Source organism: Leptopilina heterotoma, unplaced genomic scaffold (genome assembly GCF_015476425.1).
Source record: "Leptopilina heterotoma isolate Lh14 unplaced genomic scaffold, ASM1547642v1 Lhet_22, whole genome shotgun sequence".
Lineage (NCBI taxonomy): Eukaryota > Metazoa > Arthropoda > Insecta > Hymenoptera > Figitidae > Leptopilina > Leptopilina heterotoma.
This window is the reverse complement of record NW_025110937.1, coordinates 1179116-1196207: the sequence shown is the minus strand read 5'-3', so window position 1 is coordinate 1196207 and position 17092 is coordinate 1179116. Positions and strand designations below refer to the sequence as shown.

Here is a 17092-nt window from a genome sequence, read left to right as displayed (position 1 = left end):
TTCGCTCAAAATAGAAAAAAAAGAAGAGTCACCACTTTGACTAGAGTTGTCAGAAAAATGGCGTCTTTTATTGACAACTGTTGACAGCTTTCTAAAAAGGACTTGAGCGGCACAGGCGCTTGTCTTTGACGCCATTTTGATTTCACAAAAATTTTGTGTGTGCCAAGAGGAGAAGCCAACTTTCGTTTGCAAAGTAGTTTTGCAAAAATACTAAATTAGTTCTTGACAGCTAATTCAATAAAAAATGTAAGTCAACTAATTTTTGGTTACTTTCATATTTTCTTTGCTCCAATTTTCACTTGAGCGGTATTGTTTTGAGATTCGACAGAAGAAAAAAAAATAATAAACGACCTTCCACAAAGCTTCAGATACGTTTTTCTTTAAAGTTTTCACTGACGTTTAAAAATCTAATTCTACAATTATTTACCTCTTACAAGGAAGCTGTGGGAATTTTTCCAGAAATTTGTGATAGAGATTATTATTTTTGTGTGCCAAGATGAATTACAAGGCTATTTTGAAGTTAAAAATGGCCGAATGTTTACTTATTGCGTACCTATTTTTTTTGTACATTAATATAAAATATTAATGTCAATAATTATTTTTAAAAAAATGTCTCTGAATATGGGGAATAATATGATTATATTAATTCTGATGGTAGAATTTTCATACAATTTGTTTTAAAAGAGGGTAAAGAGTTCTAATACAACTAGAATTAGGTGTTATACATTTATTGATTTTTAGATAAAATTGTAATATTCTTATTAGGGTTGAAATGAAATCTTGATTTTCCTTGTACTTATTGATTTTCTATAGAGTGGAATATGACTATAATTTTATACATTTTATACAAACGTTTTCAATATAAAATTCTATTTTTATAATATGTTTTTTATATTTAAAAATTTGTCATACTTGAAGATTTTATTGCACTTGATTTATTTTTATCGATTATTTAACAGTCTTATTTTTATTAAAAATTGGTAATTTCTTCTACTTTCACAGAGCAGATAATTATTTATCAGCTATTATTATTGATTAATCAATAATTATATTGATTTAGGGTAATTCGTTAATTTTATAAATTAATAATTTAATTTGTTAAATTTTTATTTTAAATTATTAAAAAGTATTTATTAAATAAGAAATCTATGTTACGAAATCTCAAGTTTATTTTTATACATTGCAAAAGGTTTAAAAATAGAAAATTATGAATTTATTTTCAATTTCTATTGAATTGCTTGGATAATTTGAATTTAACAAAATTAATTTTTTCAGAATGGCACGTTATCGTGAATGGGATTTATCTTGCAAGGTTTATGTCGGAAATCTGGGAAGTAATGCCAGTAAGCACGAAATTGAAAGTGCATTCAGTAAATACGGTCCATTGAGAAATGTCTGGGTTGCAAGAAATCCACCCGGATTCGCTTTCGTCGAATTCGATGATCCCAGAGATGCTGAGGACGCAGTTAGAGGACTAGACGGAACGTAAGTTAACTTATTTTTACTTTACTGTATAATTGAAAAATAAAAATCATGGACAAAACAAGACAAAATTCAAACGAAACGTAAAATTTTTTTGCTTAAAGAAACAGATTATTTTCTAAATAATAATAAAATTCGTTGCAAAAATTCAAATATTTTCATAAAAAAAAACTTTTAATTCGTCGCAGAAGGAAAATTATTTTCAAAAATTTTTAAGTAATTCTGCAAAATAATTCAATTATTTTTATAAATTAATATAAAGTTCTTTTTAAGAATTCAATTATTTTCATAAATAATCAAATTTTTCGAAGGAATTCAATTATTTAAAAAAACTTTCAAAGAATTTCAATATTTGTGAAATATAATTGAATTCTTGCAAAAAATGTTTGAAAATAATTACATTTTTCAAGGAATTCATTTAAAATTGTATTAAAAATAATTTAAATCCTAGGAAAAATTTTATAACTTATGATAATAATTGAATTCTTACAACGAATTTTATTACATTTTTTAAAATAATTGAATTGATGTGAAAAATTGTATTACTTGTAAAAAATAATTCAATTATTTAATTATTAAATTATTAAATTTATTAATTAATTAATTAATTTAATTTAATAATAAATTTATTTAATTATTAAATTTAGGATTTTATTAAAATTTTGTAAATAATTACATTTTTTTTGAAAAATGTTATAGAAGATTAAATTATTATAAAACATTATGATTATAATAATATTCTTAAAAGTTACTATTGAATTTCAAAATGTTTAAATTTGAATTTTTTTAAAATCCTAATTCCTATGGAAAAATAATGATTAAATAGGTATTTATTTAAAAAAGAAGTTATTGATGTTTTCGAATAATTTTATTTTTGAAGAAATTTGTAAATTTTAATAGAACATTTTTATGAGTATCTAATGTAATAATTTTTAATGAATTAGAATATTGTTTAGGGTCAGGGAAAAGTCGAAATTTTCTCTAGGAATCAGGGAAAAGTCAGGAAAAATGAAAATAAATTTTTGTGGCAACCCTGAAATAAATTCTAAAGTCAAAAAAAAAAATGTTTACAGCCGCTGTTTCGGAACAAGAGTACGAGTGGAAATGTCTTCAGGCAGAAGTCGTCGTGGTGGCGGTGGACGTAGACCTGGTCCTCGATATTCTTCAAGGTAAGCCACTAAATTTGCGATCTAATTGATCATTTCTCTCCTATTATTCATAAAGTTGTTAAAAATTGATTCACAAAAGTAGATAGATATGGTGAAGTGTTGTTTTTTAAAGAGAGAAAAGAAAAAGAAAAAAGATGCACTTATTTCTTTCGAAAAGAGAGAACAAATTTTTTTTCCAGAATGCTACATCATTTCATCATTTTGCTAAAAATAGGAATGTATTTTTTACCCCAAAATATCGTCAGATAAGAAAAATACTTCGGCTTACGAACATAAAGTTCTTAAAGTAGAGCTTGAAGGTGCGAGAAAGAATGTTTGATTTAGAAAAAAAATTTAGGGAGCTCAGCATGTTAATGATAGTGAATGCTCGAGAGTGTGTTGAGAGTTAAAAAAATTATTTTTTGATCTTAAAAAAAAATTTTTTAGGATCCTCATCAATAATTGTTGATTTGGTATTGGTAACGAAACAGATTTAAGTTTCTTTTCTCACGCTATTGTAGGTCCAGATCTCGGAGTCCAGGAAGAAAAGGTGGCCGGTTCCAGAGGTAAGAATTTCGCGACTCAATTTACAGGTGCAAGTAAGCTATAATTTTGTAACTTTGAACAGGATCTGGTAATTATTATTTACGTTGAAAAGATTTATTTATTATTTTTTTTTAATTCTTTTTTAGATCCTATTCAAAGAGTCCAAGGAGATCATCGAATAGTCGCTACTCGAGGTAATGCATTTTCGTTTTGCATTTTTGTTAAAAAAAAAAAAAAAAACTTTTTCAGAAACGTTTTGGAGTTGCCCAGTGATTGACAAGTATGTATTAAAAAGTACCGCTTGTACTTTCGCACGCAGTAATCACTATTATTATTTACGTTTGTTAATAATGAATCCTTTGTGACTGGACCAAAAATAATTGATATTGAGGAACAAGAGATATTGATTCTCATTGGCGACCGCTTTATTCTATCCTTTAAATTTGGATTGATTAGAGCAGAAAAAGTGGTGTCTGGTGTTGTTTTGATTCGTGGGATTAGATTTTATTTTTTCTATTCTTTCTCTAAAAATTATTTCTTTTTTAGGTTATTTTGTTTTTCGTAAATTCTTCAGGAATGATTGAGTACTTTTTATTGCATGAATATCCACATGAATGAAATTTAAATTTTACCAATTTCATGAAATTTTTGTTTTCAAAATTGTGTTTTTGAAAATATTGACTTTTTCCGTAAATGAATAATTCGAATTTTAAAATGATGGAAAATTTCATTCATATGAATATTCGGGAAAGTAAAATATTTTCACGATTCATACAAAAAAAGTACAAATATTTAAAAAATATATTTCAACAGCTAACATTTAACATTAAGTTGAACACAAACATTAACAAAATTAAAACCAATTTTTTGTAAATTTTGTAAGACGTTCATAAATTGCCATAAGTACACAAAATTTTCCAAGTTTTTTTATTTTATAAAATTTGTATTTTTGTTCCAAAGGCCCAATTGTTATAATTTGAAACATTATTTTTAGTACAAAAATTTTTTGATTGCTTATTTTTATTTTAAAATAAAAATAAATTTTACAAGTACAGAATTAAAATCAAAAGAGATGTAAAAAGTACTCTAAAAACTTGTGGGAAATAATTGAAATATAAATTAATAAGTGGGCAGTCTTTAAAAAAAAATTGAATTAGTTACTAGTAATTGAAATGATTTTGCATATTTTTTGAAATTTAAAGATAAAAAGAAGCGTGTACAAATAGTGGCAAGGAGTATGATTAACGATGATGGTTATATATTGGTAAAACTGACGTTTGCAGATTCTACCAGCGTCAGCTTCTAGCTCTACTCGTCTCCCCGTCACTACTACTACTTCTACTGCTACTACTACTACAGCCACCGTGAAAAAAAAAATTCGCTAGCAATCAAAAACTGATCAAAAAAATCTTTTGCCTGCCTGCCCACTAATCTCCCAACCAGTCACCATCAGTCACCACCAGTCACCGATAGGAGTCAACTTGTCCGTCGCATGACAGTTCGTTTTTTGCTGTCCGTCGGGTTCTTCGTCAGTTCGTCACCTCCCCGTCAATAAAAGACATCTTCGGGCTACCTCAACTTCTAGTGACTAGGAGCATCGTGAAAAAAAAACCCATCAAACGGCTGAAAACGCGATTCAAACATAAAAAAAATCTTCTTTGACTTGTGTCAAAAATCAAAAAAAAAAAATAATAATAATCGGTTCATCCACCCCAAGCTCTACTGCTACTTCTACTGCTACTTCTACTCGTCAACCATCACGTTTTAATTAGCTGACATGCGACCGCTACTTCTCTTCGACCGAGCAAAGCAAAATGATCACCACCTACACACCATTCCACCCAACCAAGTACCACCATCACCTCCACCAACCACCACCACCACCACTACATGTTCACAGTTGTCTGGTATTTCACCGATTTTCCAAAATTTTTTATTATATTTTACCAATCGGACAGTGTCTCCAAGGAGGAATCGTGCACCAGGGTACAAAATTCTTTTTCTTTTTTTCTACACGAAATCAAAATGTTTCCTAATTATTTTTGCTCAATTTTATAGATATTTTTGATTCTTAATATAATTATTTTTTCAAAATACTTTTTTTATCTATTTAATTTAATACTATTCATTGTAATATTATATCATGGTTGCCACAGCTCAGGAAAATCAGGAGAGTCAGGGAATTTCATCAAAAAGTACTGGAAAAATATTCAATTTCTAGAATTTATAAGAAAATTCTGAATTTTGTTGTCCAGCACCCTTTAAAAGTATTGAAAACATTTGATTCATTTAATTAGAAAAAAAGTATTGAAAAATTTTCAACTTCTAGAATTCATAAGAAAATTCTAAATTTTGTTGTCCATCAGCCTTTAAATTTCATTGAAAAATTTTCAATTTATTGAAATTTCATGAAATTGAATTGTAAACAAGTTTAGGGAAAAAATTTAAGGAATTTAGGGAAATTAAAATTTTAAATAAATTCAAATTTAGAATAAATAAAATTTAATTAAAAAAATTTAAAAGAAAAAAAGTTCTGTCTGGAAATCAGGGAAAAATATAATCGAATTTTTGTGGCAACTCTATATATTCAATACCATTTTATATATTTTTTTGTTTAATTGTTGAATTTTTTTTAATTCCAAAAGAAATTAAAAACGATTTTGTAGCCCTGGTTTAAATTTGTAAATTTCAAAGGGGGGAAAAATGTCGTTTGGGTAGTAGAATAATTTATAAAAAAAACTTTCTTGGAGAATTGTCGTGGAATTCATAAATCTATAACATTATTATTAATTTTTTTCTAAAATTTTGGTTGTTTAACTATTTAATTTTTGTTGTTGGTTGATTTACCATTTAATGGTGAGATGTCATTTTTAATTAATTATTAATTACTATATACCTAACTAGTATTTTATATCACCCCCTGATAAATAGGAATTAGTCGATCCTAATTCAATTACATTGTCTTGTGATGATTTTTATACCTATATGTGTTGCATTTATTCGTTCGACCTCGTTCTAATTTTTTGCTTCTTATAATTTTAATTGAATTTATTTAAATCTTTTTTCTCTTTTCAATTCTTTTTTTTGTTTATATTAAACGCATGTTTTTATTCTAAAGTTAATTAAAAAATTCCCTTCTTTTTTATTTATTTTAATTTTTTATATATTTAAATTTAAATAATCTCTTTATTATTATTATTTTCCTTATATTTTTAATTTCAGTTTTATTAGAAAAAATAAATTTATTATTATGAAATAATTATTTATTTTCATTCTCTTTATATTTTCAATTTTATTTTTATCATAAAGTTTCTTACGAAATGTGAATAAAATAATTATGGCAAACAATTAAAACGCTATCGAGCGAACTGCTCACAGTTCTGTTTTAATATTTTTGTAAATGGCAAATAATATAAATTTATTTTTCGCTTTTTAGGTCTCGCTCACGGTCGCCACGTAGGAGATCTCTGACTAGAAGCCGAAGCCGAGATCGTCGCTCCCGATCAGACTCCCGTGACAGACGGTAATTAATAATTTTTTTTATTTATAACAAAAAAATTATATTTAATAAAAATTGAATTAACCTTAATGCCTTCTTGTTTTTTCAGTTAAGGTGATAAGAAACGGAAATATGACAAGAGGACAGACGTGAAGAACAGCGAAAAATGTTTTTATTGTATATAAAAAAAAAGATGAAAAGATCTTTAAACTTGAACAAGCGAAACAGTTGATTATAATAATTAGTGAAAAATGGTACACAATTACAGAAAAAAAAATACACTTGCATAGAATTAAGAAAATGTCTTATACGTTTAAGTGATAATAGCATAATGATATTCCATTTTTCACTTGAAATTGTTTCTGGAAACTATCCATTTGGACGATAAAAGAAATGATTATTTGTGAAACTCATCGTTTTAAAAATCTATAATCAAAGTTTCGATAATTGTGGTGTTTTTTCTTAAGAAAAAATATATTTCTTAATCGTATTATAAAGTTTACTCACCGATTTTTTTTTTATTTCGTATTTTTTTTAATGGAAAATTCAATTATATATGAACAATCAAGTTGAATATTTTTTTCACTAATAAATCAAATGATGATGTCTAAAATAGGCATATATTTATATTTTATATAAATATATAATTATTCAATAGGCCAAAACGGAAATATAATTGTTTTTGTGTTGTATTCATTTTTTGTACTCATAAAAAAAAATTAAGATTAATAAAGTTGTAATGTATAATCAATAATTATCATTTCTTCATTTATATAACCATTTATTGTTTATAAATCTATTTAAATATTAAAACAATATAAATATATTTAAATATTATAACAATATAAATATATTCAAATACTATAACAATATATTATTATTATTATTATTATTATTATTATTATTATTATTATTATTATTATTATTATTATTATTATTATTGAAGTAATTAAAACTATGAAAAAATGGGGAACTAAGTTGCTGGGGGTTTTCGATAATTTTACTGATAAAAAAAAATTTACCTTTTCAAATTGCGGAGAAATTGCCAAAACTTAGAAAACAAAGTCGAACACCCTCCTGACAGAGGTGAAAATCTTTGATCGGTAGACTTAAAGTTGAGTCTAGTAGTTTGAGTATTTTCAAATAATATTTAAGAGCTTGTTCAAAATCGCCTTCTTCTAAATTATGCGAAGCTAATCGGAAAAGTGAATCCGTATCTTGTAGTGCTTTCAAGCCTTTCAAAATATTTGTACTTTTACCACACTTGAAACACGACACCATAAATTCGTTTGTGTCAGTTTTTATCGGTAAAATATTATCGCAGAATTCAGTTTCGCATTTAAACCTAGAAAACAGTAATTTCAAATTATTAAATGCCTTTTAATCAGATTAATTAGATATAAAAAAAATTTATCAAAAAGTTATAAAAAAAAATGTCTAAATCTTTCAAATATGAAAAATTAAAAAATTTCTAAGTTCTCTTTCAATTGTCATCAAAAAGAGAATTAAAGAACATCTTTTTCAATTCCTGAGAAAAATGGAAATTGTTTCTAATAAAAAGAAAAAATGGAAATTGTTTCTAATAAAAGGAAAAATGGAAATTGTTTCTAATAAAAGGAAAAATGGAAACATGCTCATGCAGTTCTAACAGTGAAAAAAATTGGGTTTTAAAACAACTAATATTGAAAGTTCAGAACAATTTTTAAGAAAAGAAATTCTAAATGAACTATTGCTCTCTAATCTAAATTGGTAAGACTGATAATTTTACATTAATTTATTCTCCCTGGAAATGTTTGATTGTTCCGAATAATTGTATTGCCTGAAAAATGAAGACACATTTCACATGATTTAGAGACATTGACAAAAACATGCTTATGAACATTATTTCTTCCTTGAAATTAAATATCTTCGAATTTTCATAATATTAGTAAACAAAAAAAATTGACATATCAAATAAAAAATTACAATAAAATTGTTAATAATTATTACTTATAGGCAGTTTATTAGATAATAAATTATAATAAAAAATAAATAAATATTAAATTATCAAGAATTAAAATAATAAATTTAAAAAAATTTGAACATACAAAAATAAATAATTATAAATAAATAAAATTTTACATTAATTGAATTAAAAGTCATGAAATATTTTTTAATATTAAAGTTGAGAAATTCGTGGAAATTGACAGAAGACTGAAAAAATGATGAAGTGAATGTACGGAGCACAAATGAAATTAGTACAATCAATGATCGACATTTATATTAAAGATGACAATTATTTGGAATATGAGTTGGAAATTCTTTCATACCTGAGAATTCGAGGGTCAATATTGACTAAAAGTGGCCAGTGACCACTGCACGCTTCGCAATTACAGTCAAACCAATATTGTATCCTCAATTTTCTTTTTCGTTCTGTTTCTGTCATTTCAGCAAAAATTGGCCCATAATTATCACTAATTTCCATTCCTGCCTTAATTGTCCTTATTGCTCTCACAATCATTGTTGTTCCTATAAAATACCTGCAAAAGTTACAAAAAAAATTTAATATTTCCACAAACAAATAATTAAACTATAAATATACATTTTTTAATGCAATTACTAATTAAACTCTGTCTCATAATTAATTTATTTTAAGGCGAATTCATTTCAGAGAAAAAAATTTGAATAGAATTTGCACGATTAACGTAAGACTTAATCTTTGCATATTAATCCTAAAATTAAATTTCACATTATTCTTTTGCAATTTAATCTGAATTTTTTTCATACCTTAATTTTAATTTCACGAAATCAGTTATGTCACTTTAATTGAAAAATACTTGAAGAATTTCTAACGGGAAATGTAAAAGAAATGAAAATAAACTTACAATTATGAAAATAAATTAAATTTTCTCGAAAAAAAACAACATTATTGTTTTAATTAGCGTTTTCTTATGTAATTACCTGATGACTCCTGGATTGCATGAATGATTTAAAAGAGCAACTGAAGGAAATTGACCGCCTCCAATAAATAAATTTTTCGCCTTAGATAAATTTTTCTCGCCTTTCAGTTTTACGAGCTCGGAAATCTGTTGGAAAAAGAGAGAGAAATAAAAAATAGACGAAGAAAATAAAAGAGAAAATTACAGGAAAATAAATCTTTCTCTTCCCTATTTTTCCATGCAAATTATACCTCGTGCGCATTAAATTGCAGCAATTGTAAATTATGAAGTAATAAGTGTCCAATGAAAAGTTCTTCGTTAGAAAGCTGTTCTTCCGATGAATCCGGAGTTTTAACATTTTCAGGAAAATAAGATGTTGTCTTCAAAAGTCTTAACAGCCAACAGGCCATAAATGTCCGATGAAAAATGTCCTCCACTGTTCTTTTATCCTCGTGAGTCACTGAAACAATAAAAAAAAATTGTTTACTAGAACCATAAAATATTTAAATTTTTAAGTTTTTCTTCAAATTAAATTTTTAAGGTTTTCTTTAAATTTAAATTTAAATTAAATTAAATTAAATTAAATTAAATTAAATTAAATTAAATTAAATTAAATTAAATTAAATTAAATTAAATTACAACTGAAATTGAAATTGAAATTAAAATTGAAATTAAATTGAATTAAATTTCAATTTTAATTAAAATTGAAACGAAAATTTGGTTTTTTAAATAAAATATCGAAAAATTTACCCATTCCATGAAGAGCTTCATAATCGGATCCTTTGTACGGTCGAATTTTCGAACCGACATATTTTTCGTTAAATTTGTCTTCCAATTTAATTAGTTCGTTTAAAGGTCGTTGAATAATTGCTCTTAATGCTAGTAAACAAGTGACGGATGTGCCGGAACTCCAAAGTGGTCCTAATATTTTACACTCAATGGAGTGTAAATTCGAATCCAAATTTCTGCAATTTGTCGAGCAGTATGCCACATAACTGCAGCAGAAAGCCGGAATCGGAGCGAAAATTCTCTCCAAACATAAATGACAATGGCTCAATCTGCAATTTCGAAAAAATGGTTTTTAATTAGATTTTAATTTGATTTTTAATATTTGACTTGAATTTGATTTTTAATTTAATTAAAAAAATACTTGAAACCTATTTTTAAGATCGACTTTTCTCAAGTTCAAAATTCTACACGTGATAAATTAAATAAATAAACAAATAAATAAATAAAAAGTATTTAATTAAGTACAATTAAATTTAATAATATATTTTAATATAAAATTAAATTTACCTGTATTCTCCCAATAAGACAGCACAATGAGCTTTTTCAACAGCGACAATTTCCCCGGGATTAATATCCCTCGTGGCAATGCCAAACCTACCAATTTCACCACCCGCGTCTTTTATTTCGACAGCATTGCTGAATGCCGGATAGAAAATATTTGTGTCCTTTGTTTTTGGAATAAGACATTTCGGCGATTTTACTTTCAATTTCTTAATAATTTTATTTGTCTTTCCATTTTCGTTGAGTTTCGCTCCCCTTTCCATCACAGCCAACATCACTCTGATATCGGATTCTAATTTTTGCTTCTTGTCCAGTGTCAATTTCGCGAAATCCAATGACTTTAAGGCACTTTTAAATGCATCCATTGCTCTCGAATGATCCTCTAGAGCCAATAAACATCTTGCTCGTCTATCCTCTAATTTATAAAGTAATTCCTTTGGATATCCCATTTTTACAGCCTCCTCAGTGTCGATTATTGCCAATTCATAATCAGTCAAATGATATAAAGCTGCTGAACGATTTCCGTAAAGTATTCCCAAATCTGAAAATTAAAATAATGCTTTAGGATTAAAATTTAAATTTAAATTTATAATTAAATTTAAAATTAAATTTAAAATTAAATTTTTTGTTTCGTTAATTTCTATGTAAGTAGAAGAAAAAAATACCTTCTAGAGGAGCCAAAATAATGGCATTCGAATATTTCGCCAAAGCTTTTTCAAAATTGCCGCAACCAAAATATTTATTTCCTTCGTTTTTTAATTTTAAACATTTCACCGAACTTTTGCATTCTTCATTTTCAATTTCGAAAGAAAGACGATGTGCTTCTGGATAACGCAATAAAAAAGCAATTCTTTGAGTATTTTTTTCCAAAGAACCGAAATATTTAAAATCATTGTCGTCAATTGCGCCACGCAGTGTCAATAAATTTGATCGGAAATAATCGCTCACTTCCGTATCTGCCATTTTTATTACACCAATTTTTATTTTATTTCGAAACCAAAAAATTTTCTACCTACTCAACACTGTTTTGTAAACATTTTTCAAGTAATTATTTTCTAAATCGTGAATTATTAATTACTATTTCGAATTATTTGAATTTAATTAAAATTTTTTTAAGTTATTTAAATTATTTTTATAATTTTTTAAATTTAAAAACTAAATAAACTTCATTCCAGATATTTTTCTATGATCTTCTGTCGGTCGATGATTTCAAACTGGTTCGTATGCTAGAGAGCAGAACACTATTTTGGTGCATCTATTTTGAAACAAATCACAAATCTCTGGAGGGAGTCTCAGGAAAAGTAAAATGTAAAAGCTTTTTATTTAGAAAAAATATCCCTTAAGTTTTATTCCCAATGTTTTTAATTTTTATTAATTTTTAATTGGCTAATTGAATTCGCAAAAATTTACTAGCAATTAAAAATTTATAAAAAAACAATTCTACTTTAATTGAAATTTATCTCTAAAACATTCTCTAAATATTGTTTTAACCGTTTTTTTACTTTTTTTATTTTGTTTTATATTTTATGTATAAATAAAATTAAAATTCTAATTCAAATTTAAATTTAATTGACACTTGAAAACTATTTTAAACATAAAAAGTAATTCTACATTTTTTCCCAAATGTCGAGGATTTTTAGAATTAATCCACGACATTCCTTAAATATTCTTAGAAGATTAAATTTATTTTAAGTACAATATATACAAATCTTAAGAACTACCCAATTTTTTTCAATAAATCGGAATAAAAATCAATGATTAAAATTAATTCTAAATCGGTCAACTTTCTTTAAAAGACAGAGACTTTTTCAAAAGTAAATTACCTCAGTCAGTCAAAAATTTTAGCACAAAATTACAATTTTCAATTTCAATAACTTCATTAATTTCATTAAATTCCCTTAAAGTTAAAAATATTACTATTTTTTTTGTTTCTGATTGTTTTGATTACGTTTTCTATAAAAAAAAATGTTTTTTGCAACAGTAAAATTAAAATTTTGCAGTAAAATCGTAAACTTAAAATTCTTATTCAAATATTCTCAGTGACTGAAAAAATCGAATTTTTAAGAAACTAAATTAAAACTTTATCACTTTATATATGTAACTTAAATAAAATAATTAAAAAAAAATTTATAATTACATTGGAGAAGAAACTTTTGTTTCCAAGAAATACTGAAATCTCTCGTAAATCACAATTAAGGATTCTGTATATTATGTTGTAACTTAAAAAAAGAAAATAAATAATAATTAAATATTTTTCCTCGCTCATTCAACTTCTTGCCAGCAAGAGGTCACACGACGTAATTTGAAATTCTTTTACCCAATTTTTAATCTCTTTTTATTTATTAAAATCAGAATTAAATTTTTTTTATTTTAATTGCTTATTTTCTGAAATTTATTCTGCATCAAAAAAATATTTCCTAGAAAATATTTTTCCAAGTCTTCGCGAATAAGTAAAAGGATTTCTTATTATTATTATTATTATCTTATTTTTTATGAAACGAAATTTTCTTATCTTTAATTTTTCAGAAATACCTCAATTGTGAATTACGACAGTGAATGAAGAGTTTGCAAATATTTTTTTTAATTTTCAATTCTTGACAAGACGTTTAGAATTTTATTTCCATTTTCATTTCTCAAAATTTATTTACTTGGTAAATTTTTATTTATAAAAATTAAATTTTAAATTAAATTATTAAAAATTAAATTTTTATAGAAAAATAAATATAAAATTCGGGATAAAAATAAAAATACAGAGAAATAAAATAAAACGAAAAATTGAAATTTTCGTTCGATTTCGCTCGAAATTGTCAAAATTGAAAATTTAAGAAAATAAATGCAAAAATATGAATGTATTAAAATTAAATAAAAGAAAAAAAAGCCAAGAATGATTTTCTATAGCTTAAAAATCGTATGAAGCTTCGTCATCGTCTTTGCTTCTTGACTTGAATCCCATTCTGTAGAGAACACCAGCCAAAACACCGCCGAGTATTGGTCCGACCCAATAAACCCATTGATCTTTCCAGATTCCCAAAATCACAGCTGGACCGAGTGATCGAGCTGGATTCATACTGCTACCAGTTGCCGGGACAACGGCCAAATGACAAACAGTGATTGTCAACCCAATTGCGAGTGGTGCCCATCCACGACAGTCGTGCCTCTTTGGATCCGTGACTGCATGGACCACGAGCACCAGCAAAAATGTAATAATCGCCTCGATCAAAATTCCCTGTCCATTCTCCACACTCAGATTTGTCATTCCCAATGATTGATTCGTCTTCTCCGCTGGAAGTGCAATCTGCAAAAAAAAAATTATTATCAGAAAAATTCTCATAAAACTTTACGAAAAATTTTTTATTTTTGTTAATTCTAACAAAAAAAATTCTTTTTCTTTTTAGATTATTTGTGAAAAGAAATTTTTTTGTTAATTCTAACAAAAAAATTCTTTTTCTTTCTAGATTATTTTTGAAAAGAAATTTTGTTGTTAATTCTAACAAAAAATATTTTTTTCTTTCTAGATTATATTTGAAAAGAAATTTTGTTGTTAATTCTAACAAAAAATATTTTTTTCTTTCTAGATTATATTTGAAAAATATTCGCAGATTTTTTGTTGGTGCAAAATGAGAGAGTAATTGTGTATTGTCCAGAAGATTGACCAGTTCTGATGTAACGGACTTCTCACATGGACAAATCGCTCCGGAGGGAATCAGACCCCTCTCAACCTTGACCTTGTGCAATGACACTTTAGTTAAATAACTTGCTTTTTAAATTCATTCATTCTCCATAAAACAGGTGTTTAAAAAATACTTAATACTTTTTCATTTTAATAAAAAATATCTTCTAAATTATTATTCACAATAGAGTGAATTATTTGTAACAAAAATCAGCTTTTATCAAAAAAATACTATTAAAATAATTATTTATTATTTAGAAATGTAAAAAATAGCATTTTTTCGATATTATTTATGAATAATTGAATTCTTTCAAAAAATTGTATTAAAATTATATTGAAGACAATTCAATTATTATACAGAATTTCATTAAAATTTTTTTAAATAATTAATTCTTTTGGGAATTTTTTTATTAAATTAGTAGACATGGAAAATCATTGAATTAAGAAAAATTTATGAAAATAATTGAATCGTTTTAAAGAATTTTATTAAAATTTTTGGTATTTTTTCCAATAACTTTATTAAAATTGTTTAAAATAATTTCTTTATTTCAACTGTTAACAAATTTAAATTTTGTTAAATTTGCAATAAAAATCTGTTTTTTCTAAAAATAATTCTTTAAAAAGTAAAAAAAAAGATAACAAAAATACTAAAAAATAAAAGAACCAGTTTTTTTTCTTGATAAATTACCTTCAACACACCAGCTCCTGCAATTGCTCCGCAACATTGACACACGATGTAGCATAATCCTCTCAGAATGGTACAATTTCCACTAACAACGAGTCCCAATGTCACTGCCGGATTAATATGACATCCGGAAATTGGTCCCAGTACCTAAAAAAATGAAAAAATTGAATGAAAATTAAAATTTCCAATTGAAAATAAAATCGAATAAAATATAAGTGATGAGATGAAATGATTACCGGCAGAAAAAAAAATTCAATCCTTCTTCTCATTCAATAGTAGCAGATCACTTATCAAGGTTTTTCTTCCAGTTATTTCTTCTATTCGGGTGAAATCTGATCGCGAATCGATTCCCAAATGAATAATTCACGATCGAGTGTTGTAATTTGTATAAACATTTCGTCAAATTTGGGACCCTTTTTTTCATACTCTCACAACATTTTATTTTTCTATCTTTTTATATTTATCACGAAACCGAAGAAAATCTATTCTCGAATATTTTGCAAAATTTATTACAATATTGTTAATAATTTTTAAACTAAAATTGATTATTATTAAAATAAAATTAATTATTATTGAATATAGTAAGTATTTACTATTTGTACGAAAGAGCTTGTCCTGTCTATAAATAAATAAGTAAATGAATAAATATACCTATTATTAATTATTGTTAAGTAAAATTAAAATTAATTATGAATTAATATAATAAATTAATATAATATATAATATAATAAATATAATAATAATAATAATAATAATAATAATAATAATAATAATAATAATAATAATAATAATAATAATAATAATAATAATAATTGAATTTTCCCAGAATTCAAATAATCAGAATAATAATAATATTAATATAATATAAAATAAATAAATATATAATTAATTATTCTTAAGTAAATTAAAATTAATTATTAATTAATATACACTGACAAAATTTATTTAATTCAAATAACCGATTACTTGTCTATTAACAAATAAATATTTACTAGAATCAAATAAATATTTACTTGAATCAAATAAATTTTTTTTTCAGTGTACAATTTATTATTATCAAATAAATAAAAATTAATTAATATCAGATACACTTATAATTAATTAAGAAAATACTTTTTTTATAGTCAAAAAAAGATAAGGCACATGGAGAAAAATTCATTGATATTGCAATTATTAATTTTTTTCCTGGGACATAAAATTTTTTGTTCTTTTAAGTACCATATAGGTAAAAAAAAAGTTTTTATTAAAATATTCCTGCGATATGTGAATGAAAGTGAGAAGAGTGTGTTAATTAAGTGATATTTATAGATTCTTAGAATCAATCAAGTGTGCGCGAAAATGATTTGGGTCCGATGGACCCTAAGAGATGCTGGTGGGGTCCTATGGCCCAGTTCTCATGTTGGCAAGGTCTTCCTTTGCCCTAGGCTCTTTAGAATACGCATATATACACATTTGCCGACTACTTGACGCAATTACGTAATTCCTCTCCTTTTTTTTACACAACATGTCCCCATAAACAGAAAATTTCCATTCTATTTAATTATTTTTTTTTTCTTAATTTTTCAATTACTTTTTTTGCTTTTTCAAAATTTATATACATCCGCGAGAAGATAATAATAAAGAAATAATGGCAAAGACTTTATTCCTTTTTCCAAAAAAAAACTATATTATTTTTAATTATTTTTTATTATTTTGTACGTCTATATTTATTATTTTCAATTAAAATTTTAAGTGTTTCAATACAGTCTCAACGGACTGATGAATAAAAAAATTTTTTTCTCTCTAAAACTTGAGTCATACTCTTTTTATTGTAATAGAAAATAGATTATTGTCGATTTGGCAAAAATAAAGTTC

General features: G+C 25.3%; 3 protein-coding genes across 7 annotated transcripts in view; 1 reads left to right on the top strand and 2 right to left on the bottom strand.

Annotated features, from left to right (window-relative positions):
* The first annotated feature begins 80 nt into the window (after positions 1 to 80).
* LOC122502003 (RNA-binding protein 1) lies at positions 81 to 7177 on the top strand. Of its 2 annotated transcripts, XM_043611836.1 has the most exons (7): positions 81 to 246; positions 1276 to 1485; positions 2556 to 2651; positions 3152 to 3196; positions 3323 to 3370; positions 6613 to 6699; positions 6785 to 7177. In XM_043611836.1, the coding sequence occupies exons 2-7, from the start codon at positions 1277 to 1279 to the stop codon at positions 6786 to 6788; spliced, it is 489 nt and encodes a 162-aa protein (XP_043467771.1). In that variant the 5' UTR covers positions 81 to 246; position 1276; the 3' UTR covers positions 6789 to 7177. The 2 variants fall into 2 exon arrangements, with proteins under 2 accessions (XP_043467771.1, XP_043467773.1); XM_043611838.1 differs by lacking the exons at positions 3152 to 3196; positions 3323 to 3370 and having other exon boundaries at positions 87 to 246.
* Positions 7178 to 7603: 426 nt separating this feature from the next.
* LOC122502002 (SET and MYND domain-containing protein 4-like) lies at positions 7604 to 12247 on the bottom strand. Of its 2 annotated transcripts, XM_043611834.1 has the most exons (8): positions 11549 to 12247; positions 10890 to 11424; positions 10344 to 10651; positions 9845 to 10053; positions 9616 to 9740; positions 8985 to 9194; positions 8444 to 8494; positions 7604 to 8020 (listed from the first exon to the last, which is right to left on the bottom strand). In XM_043611834.1, the coding sequence occupies exons 1-8, from the start codon at positions 11844 to 11846 to the stop codon at positions 7702 to 7704; spliced, it is 2055 nt and encodes a 684-aa protein (XP_043467769.1). In that variant the 5' UTR covers positions 11847 to 12247; the 3' UTR covers positions 7604 to 7701. The 2 variants fall into 2 exon arrangements, with proteins under 2 accessions (XP_043467769.1, XP_043467770.1); XM_043611835.1 differs by lacking the exon at positions 8444 to 8494 and having other exon boundaries at positions 11549 to 12245.
* A 1397-nt stretch (positions 12248 to 13644) lies between these two features.
* Positions 13645 to 17092, bottom strand: part of LOC122502041 (aquaporin AQPAn.G) — a 61205-nt gene continuing 57757 nt past the window's right edge. For all 3 annotated transcript variants that reach the window (XM_043611900.1, XM_043611901.1, XM_043611902.1), the window contains 2 exons: positions 15242 to 15385; positions 13645 to 14178 (listed from right to left, as the gene is read on the bottom strand). In XM_043611900.1, coding sequence (XP_043467835.1) covers positions 13783 to 14178; positions 15242 to 15385 — 540 coding nt within the window. In that variant the 3' untranslated portion in view covers positions 13645 to 13782. The remainder of the gene's footprint in view (positions 14179 to 15241; positions 15386 to 17092) is intronic.

Coding starts and splice junctions, on each gene's coding strand:
- LOC122502003 (XM_043611836.1), top strand. CDS start 1,277: ATGGCACGTTATCGTGAATGGGATTTATCTTGCAAGGTTTATGTCGGA. Junction 1,486..2,555: donor GTTAGAGGACTAGACGGAAC/GTAAGTTAACTT, acceptor AAATGTTTACAG/CCGCTGTTTCGGAACAAGAG. Junction 3,371..6,612: donor TCGAATAGTCGCTACTCGAG/GTAATGCATTTT, acceptor TTCGCTTTTTAG/GTCTCGCTCACGGTCGCCAC.
- LOC122502002 (XM_043611834.1), bottom strand. CDS start 11,846: ATGGCAGATACGGAAGTGAGCGATTATTTCCGATCAAATTTATTGACA. Junction 9,741..9,844: donor TGCAATTTAATGCGCACGAG/GTATAATTTGCA, acceptor TTTTTCCAACAG/ATTTCCGAGCTCGTAAAACT. Junction 8,021..8,443: donor TCCAGGGAGAATAAATTAAT/GTAAAATTATCA, acceptor ACTGTTTTCTAG/GTTTAAATGCGAAACTGAAT.